The following is a 26,230-nucleotide window of genomic DNA, read 5'->3' as shown; positions in this document are numbered from 1 at the left end:
AAAACATAGAAAAACTACAGCACAATACAGGCCCTTCGGCCCACAAAGTTGTGCCGAACATGTCCCTACCTTCGAGATTACTAGGCTTACCTATAACCCTCTATCTTACTAAGTTCCATGTTCTTATCTAAAAGTCTCTTAAAAGACCCTATCGAATCTGCCTCCACCACCGTTGCCGGCAGCCGATTCCACTCACCCACCACCCTCTGAGTGAAAAACTTACCCCTGACATCTCCTCTGTACTTGCTTCCCAGCACCTTAAACCTGTGTCCTCTCATAGCAACCATTTCAGCCCTGGGAAATAGCCTCTGAGAATCCACCCTATCTATTCCTCTCAACATTTTATAAGCCTCTAACAGGTCACCTCTCAACCTTCGTCTCTCCAGGGAGAAGAGTCCCAGCTCCCTCAACCTATCGTCATAAGGCATGCCTCCCAATCCAGGCAACATCCTTGTAAATCTCCTCTGTACCCTCTCAATAGCTTCTACGTCCTTCGTATAGTGAGGCGACCAGAACTGCGCACAGTACTCCAAGTGGGGTCTGACAAGGGTCTTATAAAGTTGCAGCATTACCTCCCGACTCCTAAACTCAATCCCTCGATTAATGAAGGCCAGTACACCATACGCCTTCTTAGCCACAGCTTCAATCTGCGCAGCTGCTTTGAGCATCCTATGAACTCAGACCCCAAGATCCTTCTGATCTTCCACACTGCCAACAGTCCTATCATTAATATTACATTCTGTCATCCTATTTGACCTGCCAAAATGAATCACCACACACTTATCTGCGTCGAAGTCCATCTGCCACTTCTCCGCCCAGTCTGCATCCTATCTATGTCACGCTGCAACTTCTGACATCCCTCCAGACTATTCACAACACCACCAACCTTTGTGTCATCAGCAAACTTACTAACCCATCCCTCCACTTCCTCATCCAGGTCATTTATAGAAATCACAAACAGCAAGGGTCCCAGAACAGATCCCTGGGGCACTCCACTGGTGACCGACCTCCATGCAGAATATGACCCATCTTTGCCTTCTGTGAGCAAGCCAGTTCTGGATCCACAAAGCAAAGTCCCCTTGTGCCCCATGCAAGGCTTATTGAGAAAGTGAGGGGGCATGGGATCCATTATCAAACGCCTTGCTAAAGTCCATATAAACTACATCTACTGCTCTTCCTTCATCGATGTGTTTGGACACATTCTCAAAAAATTCAATCAGGCTCGTGAGGCATGATCTGCCTTTGACAAAGCCGTGCTATTCTTGATCATACTATACCTCTCCAAATGTTCATAAATCCTGCCTCTCAGGATCTTCTCCATCAGCTTACCAACCACTGAGATTAGACTGACTGGTCTATAATTTCCTGGGCTGTCTCTACCCCCTTTCTTGAATAAAGGAACCACATCCGCAATCCTCCAATCCTCCAGAACCTCTCCCGTCTCCATTGATGATGCAAAGATCATCGCCAGAGGCTCAGCAATCTCCTCCCTCGCCTCCCACAGTAGCCTGGGGTACATCCCATCTGGTCCCGGTGACTTATAAAGAACAAAGAACAACACAGCAAGGGAAACAGGTCCTTTGGCCCAACGAGCCCATGCCGGCATTTCAACATTGTGAGTCCCCTCTCCATCCATGACCCTTGTCAATGCTTATGGCATTCCCATTGGAAACCAGATTGAGGGGAGACTAATTTAGAGGCTAGTTTATCTAACTTGATGCTTTTCAAATGCTCCAACACATCCTCTTTCTTAGTATCTACGTGCTCAAGCTTTTCAGTCCACTACAAGTCTGCACTACAACCACCAAGATCCTTTTCCATAGTGAATACTGAAGTGAAGTATTCATTAAGTATCTCTACTATTTCTTCCGGTTCCATACAAACTTTCCCATCGTCACACTTGATACGTCCTATTCTTTCATGTCTTATCCTCTCGCTCTTCACATACTTGTAGAATGCCTTGGGGTTTTCCTTAATCCTGCCTGCCAAGACCTCCTCATGACCCCTTCTGGCTCTCCTAATTTCCTTCTTAAGTTCCTTCCTATTAGCCGTATACTCATCTAGATCTCTAACATTACATAGCTCCCTGAACCTTTGGTAAGCTTTTCTTTACTTCTTGACTAGATTTATTACAGCCTTTGTACACCATGGTTCCTGTAACCTACTATAACTTCCCTGTCTCATTAGAACGTTGCTTTGCAGAACTCCAGACAAATATTCCCTGAAAATTGCCACATTTCTCTGTACATTTCCCTGAGAAAACCTCTTTCCAATTTAAGCCTTCAATTTCCTGCCCGATTGCCTCATAATTCCCCTTACTCCGATTAAACACTTTCCTGGCTTGTCTGATCCTATCTCTCTCTAATGCTACTGTAAAGGATTTAGAATTATGATCACAATCTCCAAAACGCTCTCCCACTGAGAGATCTGACACCTGTCCAGGTTCATTACCCAATACCAGATCGAGTACAGCCTCTCCTCTTGTAGGCTTATCCACATACTGTGTCAGGAAACACTCCTGAACACATCTAACAAACTCCTCCCCATCTAAACCCCCTACCCTAGGGAGATTCCAATCGATATTTGGGAAAATAAAATCTCCCATCACAATGACTCTGTTATTATTCCTGACGAAGGGACAGCCTGTTCTGAAAGCTTGGAGCGTTTGCTACAAATAAACTTGTTGGACTTTAAGCTAGTGTTGTGGGATTTCTTTCTATTTTTACACCTTTCCAGGATCTGCTTCCCAGTCTGCTCCTCAACATCCCTGTTACTATTGGGCAGCCTATAGAAAACACCCAGTAAAGTTATTGACCCTTTCATGTTATTCACCCCTTCAATGACATTACTGTTACTAGAGAGGTGGTGCTCGACAGACTGGAGGGGCTGATTGTGGACAAGTCCCCAGGACCGGATGGAATGCATCCGAGGGTTCTGAAAGAAATGGCGGAGGTGATAGTGGATGCCTTGGTGGTTATTTTCCAGACGTCGCTGGATTCCGGGGAAGTGCCGGAAGATTGGAAAACGGCTAATGTTACGCCGTTGTTTAAGAAGGGTGCCAGGCAAAAGGCGGGGAATTATAGGCCGATTAGTTTAACGTCTGTGGCAGGTAAAATGTTAGAATCCGTCATTAAGGAGGAAATTGCGAGGCATCTAGAAGGGAACTGCTTGATAGAGCAGACGCAGCACGGTTTCATTAAAGGGAAGTCGTGTCTGACAAATTTACTGGAGTTCTATGAGGATGTGTCTAGGGCGGTGGATAGAGGAGAGCCGGTGGATGTGGTCTTTCTAGATTTTCAGAAGGCGTTTGACAAAGTGCCTCACAAGAGGTTATTGCAGAAGGTCGAGGGACATGGAGTTGGGGGTAGGGTGTTAGTGTGGATAGAGGATTGGTTGTCAAATAGGAGGCAGAGAGTGGGGGTCAACGGGTGCTATTCGGATTGGCGGATGGTGACTACTGGAGTGCCCCAGGGGTCTGTGCTGGGGCCTCAGCTATTTACCATTTATATAGATGATCTGGAGGAGGGAACTGAGTGTATGGTGTCAAAATTTGCTGATGACACCAAGATTGGGGGAACGGCAAATTGTGCGGAGGGTGTGGAGAGTTTGCAGAAGGATCTAGATAGGCTGGGCGAATGGGCCAGGAAATGGCAAATGGAATTTAATGTTGGCAAGTGTGAGGTGGTCCACTTTGGTAGGAATAATGGTAGGAAGGATTATTACTTACGTGACACTATCTCTGATCAACAGTGCCACTCCGCCACCTCTTTTGCCTCCCTCCTGTCCCTTCTGAAACGCGGCACTTGAAGTATCCAGTCCTGTCCCTGAGTCATCCAAGTCTCTGTAATGGCCACCACATCACATTCCCAAGTAGTGATCTAAGCTAATCCACTTTGTTCACAACACTCTTTGCGTTAAAAATAGACACATCTCAAACCTTTATTTGGTGGTAAACACCACTAGCTTTCGGGGTTTGCCCCTTCGTCAGGTGAGTGGGAGTTCTGATCACAAACAGAGCATATAAAGGACACACAGTTTACAAAATACTGATTAGAATGCGAGTCTTTACAGCTAATCAAGTCTTAAACATGCAATGTGAGTGGAGAGAGCGTTAAGCACAGGTTAAAGAGATGTGTATTGTCTCCAGACAGCACAGTGAGTGAGATTTTGCAAGCCCAGGCAAGTCATGGGGGTTACAGATAGTGCGACATGAACCCAAGATCCCTGTTGAGACCGTCCTCATGTGTGTGGGACTTGGTTATCAGTCTCTGCTCAGTGACTCTGCGCTGTCGTGTGTCGTGAAGGCCGCCTTGGAGAATGTTTACCCGAAGATCAGAGGCCGAATGCCCATGACCACTGAAGTGTTCGCCAACAGGAAGGGAACAGTCTTGCCTGGTGATTGTCGAGTGATGTTCATTCATCCGTTGTTGTAGCGTCTGCATGGTCTCCCCAATGTACCATGCTTCGGGACATCCTTTCCTGCAACGTATCAGGTAGACAATGTTGGCCGAGTTGCAAGAGTATTTACCATGTACCTGGTGGATGGTGTTCTCACGTGTGATGATGGTATCCATGTCGATGATCCGGCATGTCTTGCAGAGGTTGCTGTGGCAGGGTTGTGTGGTATTGTGGTCACTGTTCTCCTGAAGGCTGGGTAGTTTGCTGCGAACAGTGGTCTGTTTGAGGTTGTGCGGTTGTTTGAAAGCAAGAAGTGGGGGTGTGGGGATGGCCCTGGCGAGATGTTCGTCTTCATCAATGATATGTTGAAGACTCCGGAGAAGATGTTGTAACTTCTCCGCTCCGGGGAAGTACTGGACGACGAAGGGTACTCTGTCCACTGTGTCCCGTGTTTGTCTTCTGAGGAGATCGGTGCGGTTTTTCGCTGTGGCGCATCGGAACTGTTGATCAATGAGTTGAGCGCCATATCCTGTTCTTATGAGGGCATCTTTCAGTGTCTGGGGGTGTCTGTTGCAATCCTCCTCATTTTGTAACATCTCTCTTACTGTCCTGTCTGGAGACAATACACACCTCTTTAACCTATGCTTAATGCTATCTCCATTCACATTGTCTGCACCTTTAAGACTTCATTAGCTGTAAAGACCCACATTCTAATCAGTATTCTGTAAACTATGTGTCCTTTATATGCTCTGTTTGTGATCAGAACTCCCACTCACCTGACGAAGGGGCAAACCCCGAAAGCTAGTGGTGTTTACCACCAAATAAACCTGTTGGACTTTAACCTGGTGTAGTGAGACTTCTTACTGCGTTTACCCCAGTCCAACGCTGGCATCTCCACATGATGAGAACAAGGACAGCAGGGCTGATGGGAAGACTGACCATCGCACAGGGTCCAATTTAAATGGGGATGAGGAGGGCGAGGACTGGGGGTAGGGAGGAAGTAATAATGTTAGGGAACAGTACAGTCATAGAAGATACTGCGCTCTGCAATTGCAACCAGGAGTTCTCAAGGTCTGGTGCCAGGGTTAAAAACATGGATTCAGGCTGAAGATGGAATTTGGAGCATCCAGTCGTCATTGTACATTTAGGAATTAGTATCACAGGGTGACCAGGGCTGATGTTCTATTGAGAAATGTTGAGGAGTTTGAGTGTAAATTGAAAAGCAGAATGTCAAATCTCTAGATTGTCCCTGAAACAACATATCAACAGGAGTCGATTGAAGCAATTAGTGAATTCAACATGTGGTTCAAAGAATGGTGTGGGAAGATTCTGGTATTACTGCGTAAGAGACATGTCGAAGCTTTGATTCCACACTAAGGACCCAATTTTACCAACAATTTGCACCCGTTTTTGGGCACAAAATTGTGGTAAAGTCAGGTGTGGGGGTCTTTATTGTGATCTGTGCCCGAGCCTGAGCAGGTCGCCACTTTACCCAGACCCGTGGATGGCGCGGATCGATTCCATACCCAAATTGGGCACAATGTCAATTTAAATGCATTTAAATTGCATTAATGGACTGCCCAGCCAACTCTATCAGCAATTCCCCCTTTTCCGCCGATCCAGAACCGCGCTTTTAGGGACCTGCTGAATAAAAGTCTGAGTCGGGTTCTCCAGCCTTGGAAAAGTGTTTGGTGTTTCCAGTGGCTCTCTGACTCAGATTGTTGTGTGGCGGTGGTGGAGGAGGCAGTCAGATGAATCTCTGGTCGGGTGGGGGTGGGGGTGGGGGGAGCAGATTAATCTCTGGTGGGGGTGGGGGTGGGGGTGGGGGTGGGGGGAGCAGATTAATCTCTGGTGGGGGTGGGGGTGGGGGGAGCAGATTAATCTCTGGTGGGGGTGGGGGTGGGGGTGGGGGTGGGGTGGGGGTGGGGTGGGGGTGGGGGTGGGGTGGGGTGGGGGTGGGGGTGGGGGTGGGGTGGGGGTGGGGGTGGGGGTGGGGTGGGGGTCGGGTGGGGGTGGGGGTGGGGGTGGGGTGGGGTGGGGGTGGGGGTGGGGGTGGGGGGAGCAGATTAATCTCTGGTGGGGGTTCTGCTGCCACCCTGCGGGCGACCAGTGGGGGAAAAGGGGGGCAGGTGTGACGATGGGTCTGGGTAGTGGCGGGGTGGAAAAAAGGGGCAGTGATGTGTGCATGTGTCCCTTATCCACCCCCCCCCAGACCGATTGCCATCCCTGCCCCCCCTCACCAATTGCCCACAGAGTGGCAGCAGACGCCCCTGCACCACCCCCACCAGAGATCCATCTGCCCCCCCCCCCCCACTCCCCCGAGATACATCCTCGCTTCTGCTTTTCACTCCTGGGCCGCTTTCTCCGGTTTGGGAGCAATCAGACACGGATGCGCTTGTTCCAATTTTTCTCTAACTGCACATGCGCGGTTCCAAGCTCCGATCGTTCCGGCAGCGCTAAGCTCCGCCCACAGCGCAAATTGGACTGGAGATGGCTGGGAGCATATGGGAGCGCCCAAAAGCGGATTTCTACATCGGATCTGTCCTACGCCCAGACTCAGCACTTCGAATGAAAATGGTAAAATCGGGCCCATCGTTTCAGGGGAAAACAAATAAAAATGTTGATTGGTTGGTTGATTAAATGTTGATTGGTTGGCGAGTAAACTCTGTCATTAGGAATGCTGGGATTATAAAGAAAGCTAATAATTGAAGGTTGTCAGTCAGGCTCACAGTGTCCAGGGGAACTGCATTTATTAACACTCAAAGCAGAAAGAATATGTACAGCTCATCACCACCTTCTCCAGGGAAACTGGGGAAGGGCAATCAATGTGACCTAGCCAGTGATATCCCTTGAAAGATTCTGTTAAGTATTAACTATAAACTATACCACATGAGCCATTAACTGCTCAAAGATCCAAACTGGAATCCTGTATCTGAACAACCCTTGAACTTTGACCCAAGGGGGAGCTTGATCCCAACTCCAGGGAACATCAGAATGCATCCCCCCCCCACCCCCACCCCTCTGGTCTGCAGTTTGTTACCAGCTCCTTCTTACAGCAGTTTTCCCGGCGAATCCACTCAGTGCTGAGAATTCCCCTCGAACGACATGCCTCCCCATATGCTGCCAGTGAACTGCAGATCTGAGATCGCTCATCCCAGTAACAAGTATCCAATCCACAGGATTTGTAAAATGGAATGGGGTCGATGAATCCATAACACGGTTGGAAGAAACCCTTCATTTCAGTGAGTTTCAGGCATTTCCCTTCATTCTGCAGTTGAATGATGTCCTGATTATCACAGGTCAGTGACAATGCAGTGTACTGGTCTTCATCACAGCTGTGGGATAGGGGGAACTGTCAGTATCTTCACAAAAGAAATAATATTTCAGATTTGCATCCCAAAACTTCATTAATTAACATCAGCAGAGAAGAGGAATGAGAGGGTATAAGAATAGTAAAAACAGCCCTGGAGGTCTGGAGAAGCTAAAATGGATAGGATGGTGTAAAAACAACTTTGGGATTTGTCGATAAAGAGAAGGATTTTGAAATCAATGTGCAATGGGTAACAGCAACCATCACTTTGTACAAAGATTGGTTAGAACTTATTTCCAGATGAGATACAAAAGGTGACCAAAGCAAGATATTATTACACAAGATTAATGTTCACTGAGATTAAGAGCAATGCATTAGCATGGATAGAGGATTGATAATGTAAAACACAATGTTGGAATAAACAGATGATTTTTAGGTTGGTTGGATGTAACCAGTGGGGGTAACTAGTTGAATCAATTATTGTATCTCAGCGACCTACAATCTATTATCTTCACATGAGGGCACCAAGCGTAATATATCATAGTTTTCTGATGATAAAAAGCTAGGTAGAATGATAAACTGTGAGGAGGATGAAAGAGGCTGAATAAGGAAGAAGTTGAAAGGAGTGAAATTATCCACTTTGATAGAAAGAGTGGAAAAGCAGAATATTTTTAAATGGTAAGAAACTAGTAAGAGTGATTTACATTTTCTTGTAAAGTTAACATGCAGGATTTGTTAAATAAGGAGACCAAAACTGTACACAGTACTCCAGGTGTGGCTTCACCAGCACCTTATACAGCTGCAACATAACCTCACTGTTTTTAAACTCCATCCCTCCAGAAATGAAGGACAACATTCCATTTGCCTTCTTAATGACCTGTTAGATGTTAGGCTCACTTGGCTATAGTTACCTCTTTTCTCAAACAGAAGTGTTACATTTATGATTATTCAATCTAGAATATTCTGGATTATTCCAGCTCTAGAATCAATGGAATTTTGGAAGATTATGTCTAATGTATCCACTGTCTTTGCAGCTTAAGGACGTCAGGTGCAAAGAACTTGACAACTTTGAATCTGAGAGTTTTCCCAATACCTAGTTCCCTCGTAATTGTGTTTGTTTTAAATTCCTAATATTCCCAAACTGCTAAACCTGCACCCCTTTCTTTCAACATCTGCCGCCCACATGCACCCCACCATCAGGTGGGATAAAACTCCAGGTGCAGAGTATGGCAGCTCCGAGAGGGATCACAGATATTCATACAAACATGTATGAGACAGACTAAGAACTTTACCTGTTCTGCATGCCATTGGTTTTCCAGCTCTTTGCCAATTCCAGGATGGTTTTTGCTGGTTTTCCTCGTGAACTTAAGTCATCATCATTGGGGTTCCCATTAAAGTTTCCACACAAACCACACACTTTGTTCTGCAGCCGCTCCCCCATCCTGATAGACAACAGATTAAACCAGTTGTATTGGATCTGAATACCTTGAATAGTATCAATGATCAGGAATCCCTCAGCAGTTGAGATCTTTGTTAATCCTGTGGCAACAGGAATTGTGACAATGGTTCCATTCACCTGACAGACAGAACAATGCTAGTCAGTTTTTGAGAAGAGGAATGTTTCTCCTTCATCATCAGGGACTCAATAGCTCAGTGAAAATTTCCATTCCCCTACAACCCCCAACCTCCCCCATCCCCCCCCCCCCTTTACAACCACCCCCCCCAATCACCCACTACCACCACCAGGCCCAGACCGAACATTACTGAGACATGCATTCAGTGGTGGGGGTGGGGGAGAGAGGGAATTACAAAGAGAACCAGTCAGAGAATTGGGGATAGACACAGAACAGATTGAGTGAGAAAGAGACAGAGACAAGTGGGCAACAGAGTCATTGTTAAAGTTAATAAAGGAGAGAGAGAACTGAGATAATCGAGAGAAATTATTTGGAACAGTGAAGGAACCAATGAAGGAGATGCACGGAGACAGACGCACGGAGACAGACGCACGGAGACAGACGCACAGAGACAGACGCACAGAGACAGACGCACGGAGACAGACGCACAGAGACAGACGCACGGAGACAGACGCACGGAGACAGACGCACGGAGACAGACGCACGGAGACAGACGCACAGAGACAGACGCACGGAGACAGACGCACGGAGACAGACGCACGGAGACAGAGGCACGGAGACAGACGCACGGAGACAGACACACGGAGACAGACGCACGGAGACAGACGCACGGAGACAGACGCACGGAGACAGACGCACGGAGACAGACGCACGGAGACAGAGGCACGGAGACAGACGCACGGAGACAGACACACGGAGACAGACGCACGGAGACAGACGCACGGAGACAGACGCACGGAGACAGACGCACGGAGACAGACGCACGGAGACAGAGGCACGGAGACAGACGCACGGAGACAGACACACGGAGACAGACGCACGGAGACAGACACACGGAGACAGACGCACGGAGACAGACGCACGGAGACAGACGCACGGAGACAGAGGCACGGAGACAGACGCACGGAGACAGACACACGGAGACAGACGCACGGAGACAGACACACGGAGACAGACGCACGGAGACAGACGCACGGAGACAGACGCACGGAGACAGAGGCACGGAGACAGACGCACGGAGACAGACACACGGAGACAGACGCACGGAGACAGAGGCACGGAGACAGACGCACGGAGACAGACACACGGAGACAGACGCACGGAGACAGACACACGGAGACAGACGCACGGAGACAGACGCACGGAGACAGACGCACGGAGAGATGGAATGCAAGACAGATTGAGACAATAAATGAGAATGAGAACTTCAGAATAAATCTGCAATTTGTGCAAGGGAAAGAACGTGACAGAGTTGGAGGAAATACTGAGTTTGAAACGTTAGAGAGGAATCATTGTGAAGGTGAGAAAGATCAAAGGGAAGTGTGTCTATGTCATAAATTCAAGGCATCTCAAAATACAAAAAACAGCCCAGACGGTTACTCCCCGGGGTTACAGCCCAGACGGTTACTCCCCGGGGTTACAGCCCAGACGGTTACTCCCCGGGGTTACAGCCCAGACGGTTACTCCCCGGGGTTACAGCCCAGACGGTTACTCCCCGGGGTTACAGCCCAGACGGTTACTCCCCGGGGTTACAGCCCAGACGGTTACTCCCCGGGGTTACAGCCCAGACGGTTACTCCCCGGGGTTACAGGCCAGACGGTTACTCCCCGGGGTTACAGGCCAGACGGTTACTCCCCGGGGTTACAGGCCAGACGGTTACTCCCCGGGGTTACAGGCCAGACGGTTACTCCCCGGGGTTACAGCCCAGACGGTTACTCCCCGGGGTTACAGGCCAGACGGTTACTCCCCGGGGTTACAGGCCAGACGGTTACTCCCCGGGGTTACAGCACAGACGGTTACTCCCCGGGGTTACAGCCCAGACGGTTACTCCCCGGGGTTACAGCCCAGACGGTTACTCCCCGGGGTTACAGCCCAGACGGTTACTCCCCGGGGTTACAGGCCAGACGGTTACTCCCCGGGGTTACAGGCCAGACGGTTACTCCCCGGGGTTACAGGCCAGACGGTTACTCCCCGGGGTTACAGGCCAGACGGTTACACCCCGGGGTTACAGCCCAGACGGTTACTCCCCAGGGTTACAGGCCAGACGGTTACTCCCCGGGGTTACAGCCCAGACGGTTACTCCCCGGGGTTACAGCCCAGACGGTTACTCCCCGGGGTTACAGCCAGGACGGTTACTCCCCGGGGTTACAGCCCAGACGGTTACTCCCCGGGGTTACAGCCCAGACGGTTACTCCCCGGGGTTACAGCCCAGACGGTTACTCCCCGGGGTTACAGCCCAGACGGTTACTCCCCGGGGTTACAGCCCGGACGGTTACTCCCCGGGGTTACAGCCCAGACGGTTACTCCCCGGGGTTACAGCCCAGACGGTTACTCCCCGGGGTTACAGGCCAGACGGTTACTCCCCGGGGTTACAGGCCAGACGGTTACTCCCCGGGGTTACAGGCCAGACGGTTACTCCCCGGGGTTACAGGCCAGACGGTTACACCCCGGGGTTACAGCCCAGACGGTTACTCCCCGGGGTTACAGGCCAGACGGTTACTCCCCGGGGTTACAGCCCAGACGGTTACTCCCCGGGGTTACAGCACAGACGGTTACTCCCCGGGGTTACAGCCCAGACGGTTACTCCCCGGGGTTACAGCCCAGACGGTTACTCCCCGGGGTTACAGCCCAGACGGTTACTCCCCGGGGTTACAGGCCAGACGGTTACTCCCCGGGGTTACAGGCCAGACGGTTACTCCCCGGGGTTACAGGCCAGACGGTTACTCCCCGGGGTTACAGGCCAGACGGTTACACCCCGGGGTTACAGCCCAGACGGTTACTCCCCAGGGTTACAGGCCAGACGGTTACTCCCCGGGGTTACAGCCCAGACGGTTACTCCCCGGGGTTACAGCCCAGACGGTTACTCCCCGGGGTTACAGCCAGGACGGTTACTCCCCGGGGTTACAGCCCAGACGGTTACTCCCCGGGGTTACAGCCCAGACGGTTACTCCCCGGGGTTACAGCCCAGACGGTTACTCCCCGGGGTTACAGCCCAGACGGTTACTCCCCGGGGTTACAGCCCAGACGGTTACTCCCCGGGGTTACAGCCCAGACGGTTACTCCCCGGGGTTACAGCCCAGACGGTTACTCCCCGGGGTTACAGCCCAGACGGTTACTCCCCGGGGTTACAGCCCAGACAGTTACTCCCCGGGGTTACAGCCCAGACGGTTACTCCCCGGGGTTACAGCCCAGACGGTTACTCCCCGGGGTTACAGCCCAGACGGTTACTCCCCGGGGTTACAGCCCAGACGGTTACTCCCCGGGGTTACAGCCAGGACGGTTACTCCCCAGGTTACAGCTAGGACGGTTACTCCCCAGGTTACAGCCCAGACAGTTACTCCCCGGGGTTACAGCCCAGACAGTTACTCCCCGGGTTACAGCCAGGACGGTTACTCCCCAGGTTACAGCCCAGACGGTTACTCCCCAGGCTACAGCCAGGACGGTTACTCCCCGGGGTTACAGCCCAGATGGTTACTCCCCGGGGTTACAGCCCAGACGGTTACTCCCCGGGGTTACAGCCCAGACGGTTACTCCCCGGGGTTACAGCCCAGACGGTTACTCCCCGGGGTTACAGCCCAGACGGTTACTCCCCAGGCTACAGCCAGGACGGTTACTCCCCGGGGTTACAGCCCAGATGGTTACTCCCCGGGGTTACAGGCCAGACGGTTACTCCCCGGGGTTACAGCCCAGACAGTTACTCCCCGGGGTTACAGCCCAGACGGTTACTCCCCGGGTTACAGCCAGGACGGTTACTCCCCAGGTTACAGCCCAGACCGTTACTCCCCGGGATTACAGCCCAGACGGTTACTCCCCGGGTTACAGCCAGGACGGTTACTCCCCGGGATTACAGCCCAGACGGTTACTCCCCGGGATTACCGCCCAGACGGTTACTCCCCAGGGTTGCGGCCGCACCAGAGTTTTGTACAGTTGTAACATGACCTCACGGCTCTGAAATTCAATCCCTCTACCAATAAAAGCTAACACACCGTACGCCTTCTTAACAACCTTATCAACCTGGGCGCCAACTTTCAGGGAGCTATGCACACGTACCCCGAGATCTCTCTGCTCGTCAACACTACCAAGAGTCCTTCCATTAACCCTATATTCTGTACTCCTGTTACTCTTACCAAAGTGAATCACCTCACACTTTTCTGCATTAAACTCCATCTGCCACCTCTTGGCCCAGCTCTGCAGCTTATCTATGTCCCAAATTAGAGGAAAGACTCTCAGTCTATGATAGTGAAAAGGAAAACATGTGAGAGAAAGAAATTGAGGCTGAAGGAACGTGAGTGTTTACCTGCACAGTGTTACCCGTGATGAGAATCTGTTCCTCGTTGATATAAAGATAAACTGGGGAGATCACAGTCATGTTGGGTGAACTCCATTTGTCAAAATTTACAATCAATTGAAAAGAGATGTCTGGAAGTTTATGACAGATTGTGGAAAGGACAAATGAGCAGGCAGCAGGAAATCGCAGAAAAGCCCCATCAAAGGTCTGGAAGACTCCTGCTCCAGCAGCAATGCAGTAGGAGCTTTTATTACTGTAACAACCCCGGATCCCATTACGCAGTGAGCACGATTCCTCACTCTTGCACTGACGCGAGTCACACTGGATCATGTTGCGTCCCATGCACCGACAGTGTTTCGAGCAGTTAGTATTCCAGAAAAACTGCCCTGGCTGCAAAAATACAGAAACATTTTCAGGAAACCCTCAACTCAGGAAGAAGCTGCGATTCTAGAATAGTTTCACTTCTCAAACACCTGGGAAAGGAAAACTCACTGCTCTCAGTCAGAAGAATTATCAAAAAGGCAAAGTTAAATTATCTCACAAACAACAGGGCAGATCTAAACTCTATCGTCTTTCCAGACCCAGCTGTGAATGATGATGGAGGAAGCTTCATAAATATCCCCATCGTCAATGATGGAGGCGCCCAGCACATCAGTGCAAAAAACAAGGCTGAAGTACTCACAGTAATCTTCAGCCAAAAGTACCGAGTGGATGATCCATCTCAGCCTCCTCCCGAGGTCCCCAATAGCATGGATGCCAGTCCTCAGCCAATCTGATTCACTCCTAGTGCAAAGCCCCAAAAACATTCCAACAATAGTGCTGAAGATTTGTGCCCCAGAACTAGTTGTACCCCTAGTTCCAGTACAGCTACAACACAGGTATCTATCCAGCAATGTGGAAAATTGCCCAGATGTGTCCTGTATATAAGGAACAGGACAAATCCAACACAGCCAATTACTGCCCAGTCTGCTCTCGATCATCAGCGCAGTGATGGAAGGGGTCATCGACAGCACTATCCAGCAGCACCTGCTCAGTGACGCCCAGTTTGGGTTTCTCCAGGATCACTCAGCTCCTGACCTCATTACAGCCTTGGTTCAAACATGGACAAAGAGCTGAATTCCAGAGGTGAGAGTGACAGCCCTCGACATCAAGGACATATTTGACCGAGTGTGGCATCAGGAAGTAGCAAAATGAGCCAATGGGAGTTGGGGGAAAGCTCTCCAATAGTTTGAGTCATGCCTGGCACAAAGGAAGATGGTTATAGTTAATGGGGGTCCATTATCTCAGGAATTCCTCAGTGACTATGTACTTTTCAATACCATTCATGACTTCTCCCATATCAAAGCACTCAATGTCTGCAGGCAGCAACAGCTGAACAGTCAAGCTTTCAATAATAACATTTGTGCTATATGTGCCAGGCAATGACCATTTCTCCTTGACATTCAATGACATTGGGTTGAGAGAATGGACCCCCATTAACTATAACCTTTGTGCCAGGTATGATTCAAACTATTGGAGAGCTTTTCCCCAAATCCCATTGGCTCATTTTGCTACTTCTTGATGCCACACTCGGTCGAATGTGTCCTTGATGTCGAGGGCTGTCACTCTCACCTCTGGAATTCAGCTCTTTGTCCATGTTTGAACCAAGGCTGTAATGAGGTCAGGAGCTGAGTGATCCTGGAGAAACCCAAACTGAACGTCACTGAGCAGGTTATTGCTGAGCAGGTGCTGCTGGATAGTGCTGTCGATGACCCCTTCCATCACTGCGCTGAGTAGACTGATTGGGCAGTAATTGGCTGGGTTGTATTTGTTAAGATTGTCCAGCAGAATCTCCCACAGCAATTTCCTGGGGGTTATCATTCACCAGAAACTGAACTGACCAGCCATACAAGTACTGTGGCTACAAGAGAGGTCAAATTCCGTGGTGCGAATTCTGTGGCTAGTAACTCACCTTCTGACTCCCCAAACCTATCCACCATCTACAAGTCACAAGTCAGGAGTGTTATGGAATTAATCATTCTCCTGTTGATTTGATCATAACCAAAATCACAATAGCAAAATACACAATCATAGCATTTAGACATTCCAATCACAAATGCTGTGACATCCCTAAGGATGTTCTGCCATTACACAAAGTAATCCTTATTACGTGTATTTGTAAGTTCACAGAATGTCACAATCAGTGTTCAGTTAGGCAAAACATTTTATAATCAGACATACAGCAGCTTTTAATATGGAATAAGTGTTTTTGGGAACACTGATCACAGCTAGAATTTTAGACATCAGTAATGTGTCAACATTTCATCCTGTTGCCATTCCAGCATTGGTTTATAAAACCACTAATCAATAAGGCAGCTCACCACTAGCTTCTCAAGGGATGTTCATGATGGGCAATGAATGTTGGGCAAGTTATCAGCATCCACATCCAAGATAGAATAAACTTTTCTAAAGGAGGCAGACAGGAGTTTCTATCATTGAGTCTATCCAACCTTTGGGAAGAAGATTCCATCTCTTCACCTTGCTCTGACATTTAATGAGACCATGGCTGATTTCTAACTCAAGTCCTTTCACCAATTTTGCTTCTGTATCCCTTAAAATCCACACCTAACAACAATCTATTAATATTAGATTTGAAGTTATCAATTGAATTCTGTCTTGAACAGCTTAGTGAGGGCTAGATTTCCACCATGCATTGTGTGAAAAATGAGCTTACTCTTGGCTCTCATTTTGAAGTTCTACCCTTTGTTCTGGACATCCCATCAAAGAGAATAGGACAATGAAATCATTTTAATTACCGACTACAAAGGTGGTGAGTTTAGGTCCAATTTCAAAACTTCCCAACATACCTCGTAGTATTTATTATCTGCCACACAGCCGCAGTCCTGAGGCAGGATGCATGTTCTGCCATTCAGCAGGAAGCCATCATTACATTGGCAGCCCTCCATACAATAACGGTGACAGTCCTGATGGGTTTTAAAGGTGGTGCACCCTGGTTGACACACAGACATACAGCTCTCATAATGACTGTTTACAGGACAAGTGATTGCTGTGGAGAAGGAGATCAAACGGAAACCATTTACCAAAAACAAGTTCACTATTACATTGTAATTTATTGTTTGATTCTGTAGATTTAGTTTAGCATTTTACCTGAATCAATTCCTCCTCAGAAACATTGATGTAACTTTATTAAATTTACCCACATTATATGATTCAAATTATATTCTCATTAACTCATCGCTTGAAATAGATGGACCACTAATGACACCAAAGTCTCCAACCAAACATTTGAAGAATTATTTCCCAGATGAAGACATAATCTATTAGCTGTAAATTGGCCTAAAATGTTTAATCACATCAGCATCAATAATTGTAGCTAATCAGCATCACCAATTACCTCATTTTACAATTGCAGAAATTGAACAATCTCCCAATCCCGTTGAATTCAATGAACTTCAAAGTACATCCAATAAATAAGATAAACCCAAGTTACAAAAACCTTATCCTGATCTAATAATATCAAATACAAACAGTACAAAATCCCAAAAAGTAAAGAATAGTCCATTTATCTGATAACAATAGTAACCTTCCCACCCAATAACATCCACCAATTCAATATTGACTATTCCATATAATGTTTTCCCTATCCTGTAACAGCCTCAATTAATTCAACAATCATTAAACTAACTTCTGCAAGAAACTGTGCAGAACGCCTCTTCCTCACCTAGATTCAGTGCACAGCAACAGTGCCAAGATACACCATCATCCAGCAACTACTACCAGTTAACCCACTTTCTAAATGTGGGCAAGGACTTCCTAAAGATGTTTGATAAAGTACCACATAACAGACTCGTCAGCAAAGTTAAAGCCTGTGAAATGAAAGGGACAATGACACCCTGTTACAAAGGGTCATCTGGGCTCGAAACATCAGCTTTTTTCTCTCCATAGGTGCTGCCAGATCTGCTGAGATTTTCCAGCATTTTTTCTTTTGGATACAAAGTCAACTGAGTGACAGCAAATAGAATAGTGGTGAATCAAAACAGAAAAAGCTGAAAAATTTCAGCAGGTCTGACAGCATCTTTGTTCGGAGAGCTAATGTTTCAAGTCTGGATGACCCTTTGTCAGAGCTCAGAGTGGAGGGAGATATCTAATGGGGTTCTCCAGGTTTTGATTTTGGGATCATCAAGTTTCTCAATCCATATTAATGGCCTAGACTCAGGGGAAAAAGGCACAATTTCAAAATTTGCAGATGATACAGAAGTTGCGAAAATTGTGCATTATAAGGTAGTGATAGATTTCAAGAGGACATGTGATATGAAATGTAATGCAGAAAAAAATGTGCCATACATTTTGGGAGAAGAATCAGTAGAAACAACATTAAATAAAGGATTTAATTCTGAATGGACAGCGAGACCAGAGGAACCTTGGGGTGTAAGTGTATAAAACATTGAGTGTGGATGGGCAGGCTGAGAAATTGGTTAATTTGCACACGGGATCCTGAGCCTTCTCAAAAAAGCCACAAGATTACACTGAACTTTTATAAAACACTGGTTCTGTCTCAACTGGAAAAATATTCCAATTCCAGGTACCACATTTTAGGAAGGGGACGGGATAAAATGAAGATTGCCAAGGATGGTTCACAAAATGAGGGACTTATAGAGTCATAGAGATCGACAGCATGGAAACAGGCCCTTTGGCCCAACTTGTCCGTGCTGCCATTTTTTCTTAAAACCCCTAAGCTAATCCCAATTGCCTGTATTTGGCCCATATCCCTCTATACCCATCGTACCCATGTAACTGTCTAAATGCTTTTTAAAAGATAAAATTGTACCCGCCTCTACTACTAACTCTGGCAGCTTGTTCCAGATACTCACCACCCTCTGTGTGAAAAATCTGCCCCTCTGGACACTTTTGTATCTCTCTCCTCTCACTTTAAACCTATGCCCTCTAGTTTTAGACTCCCCTACCTTTGGGAAAAGATATTGACTATCTACTTTGTCTATGCCCCTCATTATTTTATAGACCTCTATAAGGTCACCCCTCAGCCTCCTACGCTCCAGAGAAAGAAGTCCCAGTCTATCCAGCCTCTCCTTATAACTCAATCCATCAAGTCCCAGTAGCATCCTAGTAAATCTTTTCCACACTCTTTATAGTTTAATAATATCCTTTCTATAATAGGGTGACCAGAACTGTACACAGTATTCCAAGTGTGACCTTACCAATGTCTTGTACAACTTCCACAAGACGTCCCAACTCCTGTATTCAATGTTCTGACCAATGAAACCAAGCATGCCGAATGCCTTCTTCACCACTCTGTCCACCTGTGACTCCACTTTCAAGGAGCTATGAACATGTACCCCTAGATCTCTTTGATCTGTAACTCTCCCCAACGCCCTACCATTAACTGAGTAAGTCCTGCCCTGATTCAATCGACCAAAATGCATCACCTCGTATTTGTCTAAATTAAACTCCATCTGCCATTCGTCACCCACTGGCCCGACTGATCAAGATCCCGTTGCAGTTGGAGATAACTTTCTTCACTGGCCACTATGCACCAATCTTGGTGTCACCTCAAACTTACTAACAATGCCCCTATATTCTCATCCAAATCATTAAATGACAAATGACAAATAACAGTGGGCCCAGCACTGATCCCTGAGGCACACCGCTGGTCACAGGCCTCCAGTTTGAAAAACCACAACACAAGCCAATTTTGTATCCATTTAGATACCTCACCCTGGATCCTGCGAGATTTAACCTTATGCAAGATACCATGTGGAACCTTGTCAAAGGCCTTGCTAAAGTCCATGTGGGCAACATCAACTGCACTGCCCTTATCTACCTTCTTGGTTACCCCTTCAAAAAACTCAATCAAATTTGTGAGATGTGATTTTCCACTTCAGTTATGCAGGGACTGTTCTCCTTAGAGAAGATTGAGAAGAGACTTTTTCAGCATTTGGACAATTTAGATGGGTGAAGGGTCGAGGGTCGAGGGTCAGAGGACACAGCATCAGAGCAAAAAGATAGAAAAGTGAAATGAAGAAAACAGCAAATGCTGGAAAATCTCAGCAGGTCTGACAGCATCACTGGAGAGAGAACAGAGATAATGTTTTGAGTCAGAACTCTGACAAAGGGTCACCCAGACTCGAAACTTTGGCTCTTTTCTCTCCACAGAGGCTGTCAGACCTGCTGAGATTTTCCAGCATTTTTTGTTTTTGTTTCAGATTCCAGCATGTGCAGTATTTTGCTTTATGTAAGATGAGAAGAATGCTCTTTGTCAGTGAGTGATTAGGATCTAGAACGTGTAGTGTGGTGGAGGCAGATTCAAACACATTTAATCAAAGATAGAACTACCCTGCTCAATAAGAGTTTTCAGTGGTTTCCCGCTCACTGACTGTGCTAAAGAATGAGGGAGAGATTTCCCATTGGATAGTGTTGGGGGCCACTTCCAGCTCAGGGTGAACTGGATCCTTACTCCAGAGTGAGAGATTTTAACTAAAAGTGACAAGATTGTAGAGTGACTGCCTAAAGTGAACTGGAGGAGTTTATTAGCTGAAGCAGATTGAGGAATTAGTCTGACTCTGTAACTTACTGCACATTGTAATGTTTCTCCAGCTCTGTAAGAGAACTCCCTGAGCCTGGCAGATGCTGCCATAGTTCTGAAGCCAGTTACAAGCAGTCTGCCGATTCCCACGGTCGATGCACGAGTCAAAAATGCAATTGTGATAAAAGAAAGTGGGATTGACCTTCCCGTGACAGCGGCTGAAGATATCATCCTTTGAAACGATGAGTGCACAGAGCTGCAGCATATCCACAGGGAGACTGAGGACCTGTTTACACGAGGGGCAGATCCTATTGCAGCCCAGTTCACAGAATGAAGTCTTGCCCACCATCCAGCTCTCTGCAAACTCCAGCAGATTCCCTGCAATCTGTCCCTCTGCAGTCTGCAAATCATCAGCTGGGTCCCCATTGAACTGGCCACACAAACCACGCGTCGAGTTGAAAAAGCTTCTGGGAACTGTGACTGTGAGGAAAGTGTTCCAATCGTACATCACCCTGAGGCCAAAATCCGATTCCAGGACCAGGAAAAGACCAAAGGAATAAAGACTGACTTGTCCGTGGCCCAGTTTCAGGGGCAGATACATTCGCTCCTTGTTCACCTGGGGAAGGAAAATCTTCCTCTGTGACTAAAGTTCACTCATCCTCAGTGCCATTCCTTCCCCCTCACCTCATCCCCTCACTGCATCCTCTCTACCCCATCCCACCCCCTGTCCAACCCCCTCCTCCCACCCCACCCCGTCTCCAACCTCCTCCCACCCACCGTACCAACTCTGTCCCTCCCACCTATTTCACCCACTCTCCCCACCCCACCCCCTCTCCAGCCCCCTCCCTCACCTCACCTCCTCTCCAACCCCCTCCTCCCACCGCATCTCCTCTCCCCAACTCCTCCCCAACCCCCTCTCTCCTGCCCACTCCCTTCCGCCCCCTGCCCCCACTCACCATCACGCTGTGCTTATAGCTTTTGGAAGCGCTGATGTTGTAACCATGAACCTGAATCTCTACCTCTTGGAGCCACAGAGCCAGTGATGTATTGCGATCTTCACTCTGGGTTTGAACCAGGAATTGAGGGAAATGGGGTGAGTCAGGCACTGTGCTGATGATGTGGGAACAGGTACTTTGCAGATCATAGGCCAGAGTGTCAAAGGTGTAGTAATGGCTGTAGCCAGCCACAATGCAAAGCGCCTCTGTGCGGGGAACACAGAAATAAAGATCTCCTCCAGCAGAGCAAAACTCATCCACCCGGCAGGATCCACTCTCACAATAAACCGCATTGTCGGAGCCATTGCAATAGCAGCGGGTCTGGCAATCGTTCTCCAGCCAGAAAGTCTCATTGGTGCTGACCTCCAAACCTTCATAGACACAGCCACAGTGGCTCTTTGGGATACAATGTCCATCCTTCAGGGCAAATCCTGGGTCACACTGACAGCCTTCCACACAGGGCAGGTTACAGTCCACATCCTGCTCCAGGGACAAGCAAGTCATTGGACAGGCAGAGGTGCACTCAGCAAAGTGACTGTTCTCTGGACAGGGAAGAGCTGGTGGAATAAAAGAGAATGGGTGTTAAAGGGCAGTGATTCGCTTAGCTTCCTGTTCCTGATTTATTCCCTTTTCTGTATCTCCAATTCCTGAGCAAGAATTCAATCCCAAACCCCAGTGGCTACAGCATCAAGAATAGGCACCTGATCAATAGAAGAGAGGAGAAGTAGCATCCTGAGGGAGTGGACTGGCTGGATGTTGAAAGAATGTTTCTCCTTATGAAGAGACTAGATCCAGGGAACGCAGTTTAAAAATGGGGGAGTCTCCTATTTAAGGTGGAGAAGGGGAGAATTATTTACTATCAGAGGGTTACTAGTCAGGAATTTTCTGTCCAGAGAGCTGTGGAGGCTGGGTCACTGAATACTTTAAGGCTGAGTTCTCAGGTAACGGATTCCCGATTAAGAAAGATGTAGAATGTTTTCATGGAAAGTTGAGGCCCATTTGGATCAGCCATGAACTTGTAAAATGGAGCAGGCTCGAGGAGCTGAATGGTCTACTCCAGCTTCCCAGTCTCTGTGCAAATATGAGAACAGCTAAAATATTACCCTCTGTTTCACAGATCTTATCTATTGGAACTTTCAGAACTGTGATGATAGATGATTATTGTATAACAGGAATTGATTACTATGTAGGAGCATCAAAGAATTTGGGAAAAGATGGATAAGTGAATTTGAGGTAAAAATCAGATTTTGAACATAGAACAGGACAGCACAGTACAGGCCCATCGGCCGAGCTATGTCCGAACCCAAGATCCCACTCCCTATCATTCTGGTGTGCTCCATGTGCCTACCCAATAACCGCTTGAAAGTTCCTAAAGTGTCTGACTGCACTATCACAGCAGGCAGTGCATTCCACACCCCAACCACTCTCTGAGTGAAGAATCTACCTCGGACATCCCTCCTATATCTCCCACCATGAACCTTATAGTTATGCCCCCAGGTAACAGCTACATCTGCCCAAGGAAATAGTCTTTACACGTCCACTCTATCTATCCCCCTTATTGTCTTACAAACTTCTATTAAGTCGCCTCTCATCCTCCTCCGCTCTAAAGAGAAAAGCCCCAGTTCCCTCAACCTTTCCTCATAAGACCTACCCTCCAAACCAGGCAGCATCTTGGTAAATCTCCTCTGCACTCTCTCCAATGCTTCCACATCCTCCTTATAGTGAGGTGACCAGAACTGAACACAATATTCCAAATGTGGTCTCACCAAGGTCCTGTACAGTTGCAGCATAACCCCACGACTCTTAAACTCAAATCCCCTGTTAATAAACACTAACACACTATAAGCCTTCTTCACGGCTCTATCCACTTGAGTGGCAACCTTCAGAGATCTGTGGATATGAACCCCAAGATCTCTCTGTTCCTCCACATTCCTCAGAACCCTGCCGTTGACCCTGTAATCCACATTCAAGTTTGTCCTACCAAAATGAATCACCTCACACTTATCAGGGTTAAACTCCATCTGCCACTTTTCAGCCCAGCTCTGCATCCTATCAATGTCTATTTGCAGCCTACAAGAGCCCTCCACCTCATCCACTACTCCACCAATCTTGGTGTCATCAGCAAATTTACTAACCCACCCTTCAGCCCCCTCTTCCAAGTCATTGATAAAAATCACAAATAGCAGAGGACCCAGCACTGATCCCTGTGGTACACCGCTGGTAATTGGCCTCCAGTCTGAAAATTTTCCCTCCACCACCACCCTCTGTCTTCTATGATACATGATGTGGGTATGCCGGCGTTGGACTGGCGTAAACACAGTAAAAAGTCTGACAACACCAGGTTTTAGTCCAAACAATTTATTTGATAATAGGCTCACAAGCTTTCGAGGTTTCCCTCTTTGTCAGGTGAATGGAGGGTTCTGTGATACAGCCAGTTACTTATCCAATCGGCCAAATTTCCCTCTATCCCACACCTCCTTACCTCCTTCATGAGCCTACCATGGGGAACCTCATCAAACACCTTACTAAAATCCATGTATACAACATCAACTGCTCTACCTTCGTCCACACACTTAGTTACCTCCTCAAAGAATTCAATCAAATTTGTGAGGCAGGACTTAACCCTCATGAAACCATGCTGACTATCCTGGATTAAGCTGCATCTTTCCAAATGATCAGAAATCCTATCTCTTTCCATTAACTTACCAACCAACGAAGTAAGACTAACTGGCCTATAATTACCGTCGCTGGATTCCGGGGAAGTGCCGGAAGATTGGAAAACGGCTAATGTTACGCCGTTGTTTAAGAAGGGTGCCAGGCAAAAGGCGGGGAATTATAGGCCGGTTAGTTTAACGTCTGTTGTAGGTAAAATGTTAGAATCCATCATCAAGGAGGAAATAGCGAGGCATCTTGAGGGGAATTGTTTGATAGAGCAGACGCAGCACGGTTTCGTTAAGGGGAAGTCGTGTCTGACAAATTTACTGGAGTTCTATGAGGATGTGTCTAGGGCGGTGGATAGAGGAGAGCCGGTGGATGTGGTGTTTCTTGATTTTCAGAAGGCGTTTGACAAGGTACCTCACAAGAGGTTATTACAGAAAGTCAGGGGACATGGAGTTGGGGGTAGGGTGTTAGCGTGGATAGAGGATTGGTTGTCAAATAGGAGGCAGAGAGTGGGGGTTAATGGGTGCTATTCGGATTGGCGGATGGTGACTAGTGGAGTGCCTCAGGGGTCGGTGCTGGGGCCTCAGCTTTTTACCATTTATATAGATGATCTGGAGGAGGGAACCGAGTGTAGGGTGTCGAAATTTGCTGATGACACCAAGATTGGTGGAAAGGCAAATTGTGCGGAGGGTGTGGAGAGTCTGCAGAAGGATCTAGATAGGCTGGGCAAATGGGCCAGGAAATGGCAAATGGAATTTAATGTTGGCAAGTGTGAGGTGGTCCACTTTGGTAGGAATAATGGTAGGAAGGACTATTACTTACGGGGCGAAAAACTGCAGCAGGCGACGGTGCAGAGGGACCTCGGGGTCCTTGTGCATGAGTCGCAAAAACCCAGCTTGCAGGTGCAGCAGGTGGTCAGGAAGGCGAATGGGATGCTGGCCGTCATAGCGAAGGGGATTGAATATAAAAGTAGGGAGGTCTTGCTGCGGCTATATAGGAGGCGTTCTTAGGGAAAAGTACCGAAGGAAGGTGGCAGATATTCAAGGAATGTTTGTCTGGAGCCATGCGTGACAACGTTCCGATGAGACAAGGGGGTTTTGGTAGGTCGCGGGAACCGTGGTGCACGAAGGCTGTGTTGAACCTAGTCAGGAGGAAAGGGAAGGTGTACAAGAGGTTCAGGGAACTAGGAGAGGTTAAAGATCTTGAGGAGTATAAGGACTGTAGGAAGGAACTTAAAAGGGAAATTAGGAGAGCCAGAAGGGGTCATGAGAAGACCTTGGCGGGTAAGATTAAGGAGAATCCCAAGGCCTTCTATAAATATGTGAAAGGTAAAAGGATGAGAAGAGAAGGGATAGGACCTATAAAAGGTGAGAGGGGAAAGGTTTGTGTGGAACCAGAAGAAATGGCAGAGGTGCTTAACGAGTACTTCGCCTCAGTATTCACGGTGGAAGCTGATCTGGGAGATTTTGTTATGGATTTGCAGCAGATGGAAAAGATTGAGTATGTGGATATTAAGGAGGAGGATGTGTTGGAACTTTTGAATTCTATCAAGGTAGATAAGTCGCCTGGACCAGATGGGATGTACCCCAGGATACTGTGGGAGGCGAGGGAAGAGATTGCAGAGCCCCTGGCGATGATCTTTGCGTCGTCAATGGAGACGGGAGAGGTTCCGGAGGATTGGAGGATTGCGGATGTAGTTCCTATTTTCAAGAAAGGGAACAGAGATAGCCCGGGAAATTACCGACCGGTGAGTCTGACCTCAGTAGTTGGTAAGCTGATGGAGAGGCTTCTGAGGGACAAGATTTACGAACATTTGGAGAGGTTTGACATGATCAGGAACAGTCAGCATGGATTTGTCAAGGGCAGGTCGTGCGTTACAAGCCTAGTTGAGTTCTTCGATAATGTGACTGAACACAATGACGAAGGAAGTGCCGTGGATGTGGTGTACATGGACTTCAGCAAGGCGTTTGATAAGGTCCCCCATGCGAGACTTCTTGAGAAGGTGAGAGGGCATGGGATCCAAGGGCCTTTGGCCTTGTGGATCCAGAACTGGCTTGCCTGCAGAAGGCAGAGAGTGGTTGTGGATGGGTCTTTTTCTGAATGGAGGTCAGTCACCAGCGGAGTGCCTCAAGGATCTGTTCTAGGACCCTTGCTGTTTGTCATTTTCATAAATGACCTGGATGAGGAAGTGGAGGGATGGGTAAGTAAGTTCGCTGATGACACGAAGGTCGGTGGTGTTGTGGATGGTCTGGAAGGATGTCAAAAGTTGCAGCAGGACATAAATAGGATGCAGGACTGGGTGGAGAAGTGGCAGATGGACTTCAACACGGATAAATGTGTAGTCGTCCATTTTGGCAGAACCAACGGGATGAACGAGTACACTATCAAGGGCAGAAGTCTGAG

The 26,230-nt window shown here is 47.9% G+C and overlaps 1 protein-coding gene across 1 annotated transcript in view; it reads right to left on the bottom strand.

Moving 5' to 3' along the window:
- The window catches only part of tecta (tectorin alpha), a 97,673-nt gene that overhangs the window by 29,766 nt on the left and 41,677 nt on the right, over positions 1-26,230 (bottom strand). Inside the window, exons 10-15 of the mRNA XM_080214551.1 lie at positions 21,128-21,723; positions 20,220-20,787; positions 16,477-16,676; positions 13,640-14,020; positions 9,001-9,284; positions 7,453-7,733 (exon numbers count right to left, since the gene is read on the bottom strand). Coding sequence (XP_080070677.1) covers positions 7,453-7,733; positions 9,001-9,284; positions 13,640-14,020; positions 16,477-16,676; positions 20,220-20,787; positions 21,128-21,723 — 2,310 coding nt within the window. The remainder of the gene's footprint in view (positions 1-7,452; positions 7,734-9,000; positions 9,285-13,639; positions 14,021-16,476; positions 16,677-20,219; positions 20,788-21,127; positions 21,724-26,230) is intronic.

The sequence above is a fragment of the Carcharhinus amblyrhynchos genome, chromosome 29, assembly GCF_965287045.1.
Source record: "Carcharhinus amblyrhynchos chromosome 29, sCarAmb.v2.hapA, whole genome shotgun sequence".
NCBI lineage: Eukaryota > Metazoa > Chordata > Chondrichthyes > Carcharhiniformes > Carcharhinidae > Carcharhinus > Carcharhinus amblyrhynchos.
Note: the sequence above shows the minus strand (reverse complement) of the source record. Positions and strands in the feature narration are given on the sequence as shown.